Raw genomic sequence first — 13,523 nt, forward strand, 5'->3', positions numbered from 1 at the left:
CTGGGGAAGAATGTCCTCGCGGTCTGGTCCGACACGATAGTGAATCCAGATCCGGAGTCCACCTCCATGTCGCACAGCTGACCCTCAATCTTCACCTTGACGTGTGCCTTGCCTTGCCTTGCGCTGGAAACTGCACGACCCTCCCGTTGATCTCCGTTACGTAGTGGCAGTCCTTTAGAACATGGTTTGCCGTGGACGGTCTGCGATGCTCCAGTCTAGTTGCTCCTGTCGCTCCCAGCGCCGCCGATCTACAGACCCTGGCGATGTGACCTGTCTTCCCGCACGTCCGGCACATAGCATCCCGGAAACGACAACTCTTCCGCTCATGGTTTCCGCCACAACCAGGGCACCTGCCTCGGTGATCTTTGTGCACTGTGCAGGCCTGACGCACTGACTCGACCCCACGGACTGGGCTTTGGCTCGGAGTAGCCTCTAGCTCGTCCATGGCATGCGCAACTTCTATCTTAGGGGCCTTGCGACTGGCATCAAGCTCCTCTCTTTCATAATTCTCCGTGGCAGCGGCCTCCTTCAAGGCTGAAGCAAGGGTAACCTCTTCTTTAGCCACGATGCGTCTTCTGGCTTTCTTGCTGCTCAGACCACCGATAAACCGATCCAGGAGAGTCTCTTCCAGACATTGGAAGTCGCAGTGCTGAGCGAGCTTCCGCAGTTCAGCTAGGAATGCAGATACAGACTCCCCAGCACGCTGCTGCCTCTTATGAAACTCCAACCGCCGGGCCATCTTGGTCTCAGTAGGCGCCAAATGGCTTGTCAGGCAGGCAAGAATATCTTTGAGAGGTGTCTCACTTAGCTTCGCTGGAGCAAGCAATGCCTTGGCCAGCTTGAAGGTCTCAGGCCCACAGTAGCTCAGGAATGTGGCCCTTCTTTTGCTGGCATTGGTGATCCCTTGAGCCACTGCGAAGAACTCGAAGCGTTCAACGTAGTCTTCCCACGTGTGGGGCTCTGATGGCTGGAAGGGCTCCAATACCCTTGGACTCTCCATTGTCCTGTGGGCAGGGTCGTCTTCTCAGCCGGCCTCTGAGTCTTGTTCTTAGCTACAATCCGGACTCTGAGGCAGGGCTGCGTTTAACCGCTCCTCAGCATTCCGGATCCCACCTTCGTCGCCAGTTGTTGTGACGTGGGGTTTGTGATTTCAGCTCTTTTGACATAATATGCTGGAGACAGTTCTATAGTAACGCTTCTTTATTACAGCAAACAAGACTGAGAACTGAGGAGGGGAGAGCTACATTTATAGGGACAGGGAACTAGCTAGAAAGGATACATTTTGGAGGGAACAATATCAGGCAATCACAGTCCTGCCTTTTGGAGGAAACCAATACAGATATAAAATCCTTTGACTCAATACACAACAAAAGGGAAGTCATAAAGCAGGACTTCTAGAAGTGGGAGTTTGGCCTGTGTCCATTGGCTGTAATCCAGATTTCTTTGTTTGTTTGTTTGTTTGTTTGTTGCATTTATATACTGTCCTTCCTCCAAGGAGCTCTGGGCATCATGCATGGCTTTACTCTGATTTTATTCTCCCAACATCCCTGCAGGGTAGGCAATGCTGAGAGATAGTTACTTGTCCAAAATCACCCAGTGAGCAAGGATTTGAAGCTTGGTTCAAGCCTGTTGGGAAAAAGATTCCTGCATTGCAGGGGGTTGGACTAGATGACCCTTGTGGTCCCTTCCAACTTTATAATTCTATGATTCTATCCACCACCCTGCACCGACTGTATGTGCACAGTAACAGTACTGTGACTATCACAGTTTTCTGACTGTAAGCGCAGTTGCCACGCCAAGGAAACAGAGTCATGCAGAATCAAGTACATAATACTTGCCACATGCTTTCAACTGTTTCCGCATACTCACTGCAGTATTCCGTGATACTTTCTATAGACTGTGCCATGGATCATTGTAACTGCTAATTGGGAGGAAAATAGATTGTACAAGCCATGGCAGCATACATAAAATTTATAAGCTGATCTAGAATACCAAGTGAGGTGATTAAAGTAAATTAAATACCCCAGCAGCACAGTTATGGTGTTGTTTACTGCAAAGATGACATGTATTCAGGAGATGTGGCATTGAAGGTTTAAAACAGAATAAAATGCCCACAGGTCTTGAAGAAGGATTTTGTTTGCTTATAGGCTTTATGAGTCCCAAACATGATGCTTTGTTAACTTTTAGGGGTACTTATTACTGGCATCAAGAAAGAAGTAGAAGCAGAGTAACATAATACCTGTAAGGTTTCACTCCACTCCTGACATCTCAAAGGCCAGGTTCCACAGATCCGCACACCATTAACTGCAGATGTGCAGACTATTTTCAGTCTTCCAGCCATAGCCACACTGGAACTTTTCATACCCTTTCAGAGGCGTTGCCTGAGGTTTGAGTGGCTGTCACTGACTCTAGAGACTGGCATTGGTGTTGGACTGGCGTAATAGGTATATGTTCTAGTTATGTGGAGGGGATGCGCTTAAAGTTAAAATAGTTCATAATAAAACGTATAGTAACTCAACCTTTCCTTGTTCTGAATAGTTCTTGTCCAGAGAGTCATTAAGAAAACGAAAACCAAATAAAGTGCTCAAACACATAGCATATTATTTGAATGACTAATATATAAAAGACTGTGTAGCTAGGAAGGGAGCACACAAATTATTCCCTTTCAACAGAATGAAACATAAATAAACCTTAATAACTGTTGGCTCATGGATGATCAGCAGTTGCATAGGGCTATTCAGGATTTTTAAGGGAACTGTAGATGTTTATGATGCTTGCTTTTGAAAGCTATGATAGGAGCCCCACAGTATCCTGTCTGTTACTTTTTCAATGTTCCAGTCAGATCTGGAATCACATTCAATGGCAAGAAAAGCTTAATGGAAAAGATACGTCATTAAGTGAAGAATCAAGGCATAATTGGGACAATTAAGGTGCCAAAAAAAAGCCCTGAGCAATTACTGAATTGCTCACTTTTGCATTTCCTTACTACATGGGGCATTTTGATGATCTTAATCTTAAACCTTACTTTAGCATTAACAGCAATGTTGAAATCCTGTTTTTTGGAGTTTCAGAACTTAATAATAAAAGGGCACACTTTGCTAGGAAGTTTTGTCTTGCCATAGAATATTTATGCCAGTTTCCTGTCCTGAAATTATGGTGTTAGTTGCCTGGAAAAGCCAACAAAATGCTAAAAAGAACAAACTACAATGCTTATGTTGTAGTCTTAACACCCAGAGAGGGCCATAGGTTCCCCACCCCTGGTCAGCTACTGTGCATTGAAACATATATTCCCAGCTTAAAATTCCAGCCCAGCCAAAGGTCTGTGTCTTCTGCATGGAAAGTTCTCCAGGGGAATGAGCAAGTCAGGCTGGCTTTGCAGTCCCTCTTCTGAAGAAGTGACGTGAAGAATAAGACTTGCCTGGTTTAAAGCAGGAAGTTCCACACTTCTTCCCATTTTATATTTCCGAAAAGGAGGGGAAAAGATTAAGGTGGTTTGGAGCACTGGCGTAGGGTGGGAGGGCACATGGGCCATGCCCCACCCTGCATGCGAGCTCTTTTCCATTAGCAGCAGGGGCTGAGGAGTGCAGAGGGTCTCTTCACCCTCCACTCCTCTGCTCGGCGCACCAGTGCTCACCCGCTGGTAGCAGGGGCTGGGGAGGTGGGAGGGTGAAGAGCACCCTCTGCCCCCGACCTACCTGTGAGCCCCCACCTGGCAGCGCCAGTGGCGAGGGCTGGACAAGTGTTCTCCGCACCTGGCGCTAATGAACAGCCATTGGTTTGGAGACACTTAAAAAAAAACATTTCCCCTGACATTCCAGAGATTTCCACCCAGACACTGTTTCCGAAGGCCGAATCCCAGCTATGTCTGGGAAATTTTGGACATATGGCAGCCCTAATTTTATGTATTGTGACTTGCTGTTATTTTTATTGATTATAGTTTGGTTTATTAATTCCTTATTGTAATTGCTGAGAGTGGATTTCAGTTCACTTGCTATTCTGAGAGGTAATTTTAGTATGCCCTATTATATTCTAATCAATTATTGACTATTACTTTATTTGGTATAAGATGTTTATTTTAAAGTCATATTTTTATTATGACTTTTTTGGATTGGATTGTTCTAAGATGTGTGATATTTGTTGTATATTTTGTTGTTCACCTTGTGAATAGCAATATAGAAAGGTGGTTTACAGATTAAAAGTGAAAATGAATTAAAATAATGTGAGGTTCAGATTTAATGCCCCTGGCCTGGTGTTACAAGAACAGGCTCTGAGATTGAGGTTGGGTGTCATGCAGTGGGAGCCACTGAGACAGGCAGAGCCATACTTTGTTTGCTGAGCATGGCACAGCTTCTGGACTTGGCAGCAGTGCATTAAGGGCTCATACATTACATTTCAGTCTCCAGGATAACTGCTGCCTTTCAATCTCTAGGTAGCTGTAAGCCTTTCTGTGAGCAGAAATGTAAGTCACTGCAGGTTAACATTCACCAGAATACACATTCAACTTCAATTCCAAATGTTCCATGGCAACAAAATAATATTTTCCAAAACGTGTTGCAAAACTACCTTTCTGCAAGTACACAGTGTGGGGTGGGAGAAAATAGGAATATACTACTCTAGATTTTCATATTCATGTAATCAGTGATGCTTCCTGTGCTATACATATGTGGGGAGACTCTTATCTAGTTTCTTGCAACCCTGGAAACCCAGCATGGAGAATAATCTCTGCAGACTATGCTGCTCATCCATGGTAGAATTATAGGAGAGCTGTCTCCTATAACTGGATGGATTCTTTCTTTCCCTAACCATTGCTGATGAATACACAAACATGCCTGGATGCTATGAATTATAAAAGAGACGGAAAATCAGCCCATTAATAAGATTCTGAGTGACTTTGTAGCAGAAGAAGTACCAAAGTTGTGAAATGAATTGTGATACCTGCTATAATTTTCACTCATTTAGTATCTTCAAGGATAAATGTTACATATCTGTGCATCAGTCGGGCTGATCTCAGCCCACTAACCACAAATTATTGTAGTCCAAGACATTAGTTTCTTAGACGGGAAGATTGGAAATTTCAATCCATTTTATTGATGTTAACTTTGGAAAAGGACACCACTGTTTCAGTCTTGCATCCCCCCCCCCGAACGCTCTCTTTTTTAAATTCAAGAAATATAGTGTGAGAAGGTTAATAAAAAATATCTAACTAAGTATTACTTCTTTCTCAGCTTTTTGCCTGATTACATCAGTGGGGACTTTGATTCTATTATGCCTGAAGTAAAGGAGTATTATACAGTCAAGGTAAGTTTTTTTAAAATTAAAATTTCCTAGAAATCATCTTTAACACTCATTTTGCTGCTCTATCGCCTGGCACGCTTGGGAAATGCTTCTCCCTATAGCAAACTGTTCTAAATAAGGAACCCTGGGTTACTGGGTCTCAGGCAGAAGCAAATCAGTGTATTTCTGATATATATCACTTTCTTGTGATCCATAACACCATTCTATCCTTTTCCTTAATCTGTGAACTTAAAAAAAAAACAACCTTACAAAAATTCACATCTTAAATTTGTATTTTCTCTCGAAACACATGCTTCAAAACATATATTGATAGGCCTTTTTTTGATCCAAGAACTGTGTTGGAATGTTTGGGAAATAAGAAGCTCAGAGCAGATCAGTTTGTGTTAGAATTCACAGTATCAAATTCCTGAAGCATCCCTAGTCAGGGCCGGCCCTACGATGAGGCAAAGTTAGGCATCTGCCTCAAGTGAAGGATGCTGAGGTGTTGGGAGTGACCAGAGCTATGAGTGCCATGTGGCCCCTATGTGAGCCTGCCTTTTCACCAGTATTGGAATAAGATTCAACTACTAGTCCTGTTGGCTTCTATATGTGCCCCAGGGGAGGGCACCATCTTGTCCTTCGCCTCAGGCAGCAAAATGTCTTGAGCTAGTCCTGTCGCTGGTCAAGCGTTCCTCAGTGAGCATACTGCAAATGACAGACCAGCATCCCTTGAAGCAATGTTTCCCAACCTTTTTGCGACCGTGGCCCCCTTCCCACCTTGTTTCCTTCCTGTGCCCCCCACCCTGTCCTACCGGTAGAAATGTAGCTATTTAAATGTTTTGTTTGTAAATAGAACATGTTTGTTTAGAATTTTATAATATATACAAAATACAATTACATAAAATGGTAAGAACATGATGAAATATTGTTGAAGCAGAAAAACAGATCTGGAAGGGACCCCCCGGGGTCATCCTTCTAGTGCAACCCCCTCAACGTAGGAAACTCTACTGAAGCATCCATGTCAGATGGCCATCCAACCCAGTAGCGTAGCCGGGGGCAGGGGGCGCCCCCGGTGGCACTTACCTTGGGGGTGGCACATCGGAGCCCCAGGTGACGCACAAGTCTAGGCAAACAAGCAGGTCCCCTTCCCATTGCCACCCCACACCGCACTTACTTGACCTGGGGGTTCTGGATTTTGGGCTCTATGGGTCAAAACAGGAGCCTCTGCAGTTGCCCTCTCCCCCTGGAAACAAACCAGACTCTTGGCAGAGTTGGATTTCCAACAGATATTGCAGCCTTTCTCAACCTGTGGGTCCCCATATGTTGTTGAACTACAACTCCCATCACCCCTAGCTAGCAAGGCCAGAGCTCAGAGGTGATGGGAGTTGTAGTCCAACAACATCTGGGGACCCACAGGTTGAGAACCGCTGAGAAATTGGGATGTTGAAGTCTCCCATGACTACTATATCTCTCCTTTTTGAATGTTTGGTAATCTGCTTTTGAAGTCATAATCCAGTCTTCAGGCAGTTTATAGCAGACATCCACAGTAGGGTCACTGTTGTTTCTCTCTCCTACAATTTTTACCCATATTCCCTCAATCTGCTTTCTATGCTCCAGGTCATGGATTTCTTCACAAGTGTAGATGTTCTTTACATATAATGCTGCTCCTTCTCTCTTCCTGTTTGGTCTATTCCTTTTGAACAGGTTATACCCCTCAATTCCTACATTCCACTCATGAGTCTTATCCTACCAGGTTTCAGTAATGCCCACCTGTACTAAAAGCTCCAATTCATCTTGCTTGTTTCCCATACTTTGTGCATTTGTGTAGAGACAACTGAAACCATGAGTCACTCCCTCCAGCTGCCTTCTTCTTGTGATATCTTGCCCTAAAGCAGGCTTCAGGAGCACCACCTCAGTTTCCTTTGCATCAATGAAGCTATTATCCCCAGTACCATGAGTTCTTCTGTCCCTCTCCCTGAAGTTTAAAGCTCTCTTGAAGCGGAGACCTTGATTCAAGAAGCCAAACCCTTCCTGAAAACACCACCTGCACAGCCAGTGGTTTACCTCCAGTATTTTCCTCTCTCTTCCTGGACCACGACTTTCAACAGGAAGGAGTGATGAAAAGACTACCTGTGCCCCAAGTCTCTTCAGCTCCCTGCCCAGAGTCTCATCATCCCTTGAAGCCTGGTATTATTTGTACCGACATGAGTCAGAAGGAAGGGGTGGTGATTAGTGGGCTTTTTAAGACTTGGGAACCTCTCAGTCACATCATGAATCTTTGCACCTGGAAGATAGCACACCTCCCAGGACATCCTGTTTCCTCCTCACACTACTGCCTCTGTCCCCCACACATCTCTTCCTTCTCTGTGGAGTGGCAGGAATCGTTCTGTACACTTCCAAAGCCTGCTTGGAGTGTTCTAAGGTCTGCTACTGCTGTTCTTGAGTTTTCCCCTTCTGTCTGTTGGAGCTTATCTGAATATTATTAGAATAGGTTACAAAGGGTGGAACCTTATGGTTTGTGTACTTCCTACTCCTCCCTCTCAGCTTGCCTTCTGTACACTGCAATTCCATTTCTCTGATGTCTCCATGGAAGGTAGCAAGTGGGTTATCAACATCCTCATCTACCATCAGTAGCCTAGGATCTGAAGGACTTAGGTCAAGAATGGAAAAAGACTCCTCCAAGTCCATTCCCTCCTGTCTCTTTTACCTCTGGGGCATGGCAGGAATTCTGCACACTGTACCTTTCACAGCCACCTTGGTGTATTTTGAGGTTGGCAACTACTGCCTAGCTTTTCTGGACACCAGAATCTGTGTCCAAGGTGAGAGCATGGAAGCAATTTTGCAGCTCTAAAGACAAAGTGCGATTTGTGACTGTCCCACTTCTGTGTGTCACATTCCTCCAGAGGTTTCATCTCTTGCACTGGGTGATCTTCCTGCTCCCTGGGGGCACCCAACCTGTGTTGCTGTTCCATCACAGTCCACTCAGCTCTGTTGAGAAACTGCATGTTGTCCTATAGCTCGAGGTGTGGCTAGGCGGGCCTCAAGTTCTGTACCTTCTCTTCCAGCAAGACAACCAGTTTGCACTTGCTACAAGTGTACTGCTGCATGTTTTCCGGCAGAATGACAAACATGGCACAGGTCTTGCAGGTCACTGCAGTGTAATCCAAGTAAATTCACTTATAAAAACATGATAACTTGCTGGAAAATGTAATATTCCAAAGATACTCTCACTATGTTTACAGTCTGAAGGGAATAGGCACCAGAAGTATCAAACCTGCTGTGTCATTAATAAATACATTAACACTACAGATAGCTCTGTCATTAATCTTTCTCTTTTGAAGGCCCCCAAAGATACTCAGTAAAAATAGGCTTTCAGTGAATCTTTATGTCAACTTGCTTTTTATTCAGATGTCAGCAAGTTTACATGAAGATTATATAGCAGCTACTATTAGTCCTTTGACAGAGTATCAATCATTTGGCAAATGGTGTAGAGGGCAAATGGTGTACACTTTATTTTTCTTGATTTCTGCTTATCTTTTCTGGTTATTATGTGAAGAAACAGACTGAGAGTGTAAAGCTGCTCAACTATGAAGTTTTATGGGGTATTAATTACTGTTGAGTGACTTTCAATGGAATGTGCAGTGGAAGTATGGAGTTTTTTCTGGAACAGAAACATGCCTTTTCACATATTGAAGAAAGTCTGTGGTGGCCTTCAATTTAATAAATCAAATTTGCTATAATTTACAGGGAAATATCACCTAGAACATTTTCTTTTTAAATTTCCTGTTACAATACCATATTAAGACAGGGCTTCACAGATTCTAGCTAGGTTTTTTAAAAATGACCATTATTTCCTAGTACCTAGAAGTAACACCCCACCATGAATAATATCTACACTTAACAAAATGCAATTAATTATTTTCATCAGGTTAAGAAATAGATAGTTTTTTTATTTTTTAAAAAATGATGTAATTACTTAACTTTCAAAATTTTCATCCTTTTTTACATCAGAAACAAAATGTTTATAAAAAGTTGAAATACTATATGTAGCATTTAAAGTTTGATTTTAAAGCCAAAAAAGTGAGAATGTATGGATCTCAGCAAATGATGCTGCAGCAAAACCCTCTAATTACTTGTTTCCCATTCAGCCTTAGGGGAGAAGTCACACCTTCCCTTTAGCACACAAAGGACTGATAAGTGCTGTCTGGCAAAGACATGGTGAAATCAAGAAGTAATTATCAGTGCTATAGATATCTCCCCAACTTCCAAAAGGTGTCAAACTATCTGCCTGACTGACAAGGCACAGCCAGCTCTCAGTCAGTACCCACCAGGCTCTCAACTCTTAAAAGTGGACTACAGTCCCTCATCCCACTGTTGCTTTACACATGAGGAGACCAGAAACATGTTTGTAAGTGGCTATAATAAGCTAGAACAAGGGTCCCCAAACTAAGGCCCGTGGGCCAGATAAGGTCTGAGGGACTCGTTTATCCAGCAACACCCACTGCCGCCACCCGCTCTTACCGGTGCTGCACTGCGCGGCTGCCCACTTCCGGGTCGGAGGAGCACTGGAAATAGCTTGTGCACAGAATAATTCCTGGCCAGGATTTTGAATTTGATTCCACAGTTTAACACATAATATAATATACTGAAGTTTACCATTTTTACAAATTATTTTTGTCCAGACCTTTATTCTCCCCCCCCCTACAATAAAACCTTTTTTGTTGTTGTTGACCTAATATTTTGTATATTCCTATTTTAGTTCCTTCATTTTCTTTTTAGATATCTAGATATTGCTAATGAATATGTTTTGCAGTGTATTGATGAAGAATTGGTATTTCATTCACTTTGGAGCAAATTCACATATTATTAGATAGTGTATCAAAGCTGAGATCTATTCACATGTGTGTATTAAATTTCTCAGCTTGCAATATTTCTCATTTACACTTTGGCCCCTAAAGCAATTCACCATCATGAAGGAAGACAAAAATAGAATTCAGTAGAATAAATAACAATATAGTTCCCTGTCCATCAAATATTATAATCTTCCAGTGCACAAGAATGTAATTTAAATACTTTCCCCCATTTTATATACAGTGGTGCCTCGCAAGACGAAATTAATTCGTTCCGCGAGTCTTTCCGTCTTGCGAGTTTTTCGTCTTGCGAAGCACGGTCAAGTCGCAACTGCACCTCTTCAAGCGGTTTTAAGAAAAGGGAAACAAACTCGCAAGACGTTTTCGTCTTGCGAAGCAAGCCCATAGGGAAATTCGTTTTGCGAAGCAACTCAAAAAACGAAAAACTCTTTCGTCTTGCGAGTTTTTCGTCTTCCGAGGCATTCGTCTTGCGAGGTACCACTGTAGTTATCTAACTATCCAAAAAAGAAAGAAAAGAAGCAGGCATTTGTTTCTGCAGTTGGAACTAAAGCTAACTTCATTTTACATACAAAAATCTTCCAGTGCAGCTGTTCCAACTGAATTCAAAATAGTAAAATAAGAAAACAGGATGAGAGGATTTGTAAAAATGTAGCATTCACATTTTGTAATGTTAGCTCCTCCTGTTGCTACAAATGGGCTAAAAGCAGATGCTTGCATAAATGGTTATACAGTGGTACCTCTGGTTGCGTACAGGATCCGTTCCGGAGGCCCATTTGCAACCTGAAAAGAATGCAACCCGCGGATCGCGATTCACCGCGTCTGCGCATGCGTGTGTCTGTGCATGTGCAAGCGGCAAAATCCAGAAGTAACCCTTTCTGGTACTTCTGGGTCGCCACGGGACGCCACCTGAAAACGCGCAACCTGAAGTAAACGTAACTGTATAACAGTTTCTCCTGCATGAGACAGAAGCACCCCACAGGATGGGAGCTAAGCTTACAGCATGTCACAGACTGGGTGGACGCAGAGGAATGGTGGGAGGAATCATCTGGGGAACTCCCAAGGGAAGAAGGCTCAGAGTCCAGGGCCTGGTGGTGGGATGACGATGGGTGGTCTGAGGGAGAAGACTGGGAGAAGGAGGTGTCAGAAGCAGGAGGTGGCTTAGTGAGCTAGAAGAGCCTGTGACAGAGAAGTCCAGAATGAGGGGCTGAAGCTGAGCCAGGAGAGGAGGAAGGCCAAGAGGCAAGAGGAGTCTGGCAGGTGAAGAGTGACAGGTACAGCGAGCTCTTCTCCCCACCTGGTCTCCCAGAACCTGGAGAGGAATGAAAAGGGCAGAGGGGAATTTAGCTTCACGCAGGTGCAGTCTAAGATTGCTTAGGAAAAACCTTGGCGAGGAGGGGACTTGGGCAGCTGTGGGGACCTTCCTTCTCAGCAACTGCTTCCTGAGGGCAAGACCTGTCTCAGAAGAGTTGCTTGTGCTCATTAGGCCTGACACTCCTCTGCAAGTCCTGTTTTTGCTAATAAAGAGTAAGCTCCAAGTTGCTTGGTGTGATTTAGCGCTGTCTTGCTCCTTTCACAGCACTAGTGTGTTGGCAGAGAGGGATGCCTCATCCACTTGGAAACCAGAGTGCCTTTGTACATTAGTAGCCTTTGGTGTGACTGTTCCAGTATTGGATGGTCTGTGCGATCTGGAGTTGGGAGCCGTATCCGAAAACCCTTGAAAACCATCTGACAAAACTACTCAAAACATACCACAAAAAATAAGTGAAAGCAGATGAAGAGCTGGTCCAGAAGCCAAGAGGACTAGAGGCCATAGTTCTGCTACATTTGCTTGTTGTGGGGTTTACTGTCTTGGGTGCTTGTACTGCAACAGCGAATAAAACTGAGTTACTCATTTTCAGTGTTTATATATTACCATTAAGATTTGAGATTGGGGTTTTCTGGGGGAAGTAAAATTTCTATTCAGCTTCAAACATGACATTTCATTCTGTCTTTTAGAAAATGCACATACTTCTCAAGTTCTCAAAAGTTTGGTTTTTATGTCAGCCTGCCTCCAACTGTATGTAATTCCTTCCTCATTTTAAAACTTTTAAAGATTTTGACCATTTCAGCATTGGTATGTCTTCCTAGCTCTTACACCTGTGCCATTGGCCCATTAAAGATTTGCAAGCCTAGTTTTCCCTTTCAGCGGCCTCAGAATGGTCATGAAACTTTGGGAAACAATGCTTCTTGACAGTTTATAGGTGCTTTCTAGTAAAACACCATCTCATTTAATACACTACATTTTTAAACCTCCCAATGAATATTTATCTGACCAAATGTAAACATCTCTATCTACTTAAATGCATAGTGTTGGCAGCAAAATCAGTGACCGTCCCGGGTGGCAAAAGCCCTAGCTATTCCACTGCCTGGCTGGATCAGACCAAAGAGCCCATCTAGCAGCATCCTGTTTTCACAGCATCCCATCAGATGCCTGTGAGAAGCTTGCAAGCAAGACCTGTGTGTGACAGCACTCTCCTTGCCTGTTCCTAAATGAGAAAATACAGTTTCCCTGATCATCAAAAACTGGTTTGGGTTTTGCAAGGTGTTCAGATAATATTTCTGTAGCAAGCTGATGTAAATTGTATACTTACACATTCATCAACACAAACTGAACACTGTTGAAATATATAGAGACCAACTTAAGTTTGTTCTTGGTATAAGCTTTCGTGTGCATGCACACTTCTTCATGAACACTGTTGTAATTAGTAGAACATAGCCAAAAATCACTCATTGAGTGCTTTTTTGAATATGAGTTCTGAAATATTCTGCTCTTTGGGATCAACATTGGGATCAACACTGGCTGCCTGAAATTTAACTAGTTTTCACTCAACTCCACGGAACAAACCAATTTGCATCCCAGGTCTTGAGCACCTTGCATGGCTGTCTTTTTGTATTTGAAGAGGCTAGTCATGAACTAATTCCATTGTTTCCCTTTTCACTGGTTAAAGCACTTCATGTATCTAATTTGCTTTCATTGTAATGCATTTCAACTTTTTCTGTACATCCTGTATCTCAAACTGACAGGGAAAAATGTGTTTTTAAAAGAAGACATGCAGCATGAAAGCTCTCTGTGCAAAAGAGACTTGGTTGAAGCTGCAATCCTGTGTATGCTTACCTAGGAGTAAGGCCTGTTGAACACAGTGGGAGTTCCTTTTGAGTAAACATGCTTAGAATTGCCCAGTGTATATAGTTAATCCTTTTGGCCTCTTTTGCCTCAGGCTGTGCCTGATCTGCACAAACAGGAAGTAAGTTGCAATAGTAAACAGTTGTAAAACTTTTCCTTGATTTTCCTTGATTATACAACTAGAAACAGCAGGTGATTACATGACTGAATGCTTC

At 43.3% G+C, this 13,523-nt stretch overlaps 1 protein-coding gene across 12 annotated transcripts in view; it reads left to right on the top strand.

Annotated features, from left to right (window-relative positions):
- TPK1 (thiamin pyrophosphokinase 1) overlaps positions 1–13,523 on the top strand; it is a 269,979-nt gene that overhangs the window by 117,684 nt on the left and 138,772 nt on the right. For all 12 annotated transcript variants that reach the window (XR_014540138.1, XR_014540139.1, XR_014540140.1 and 9 more), the window contains one exon: positions 5,226–5,298. Coding sequence is in view for 7 of the 12 variants with exons in the window: in XM_083578286.1 (XP_083434412.1) it covers positions 5,226–5,298 (73 nt within the window). In the remaining 5 variants the exon portion in view is untranslated. The remainder of the gene's footprint in view (positions 1–5,225; positions 5,299–13,523) is intronic.

Source organism: Podarcis filfolensis (genome assembly GCF_964270895.1).
Source record: "Podarcis filfolensis genome assembly, chromosome: 12".
Lineage (NCBI taxonomy): Eukaryota > Metazoa > Chordata > Lepidosauria > Squamata > Lacertidae > Podarcis > Podarcis filfolensis.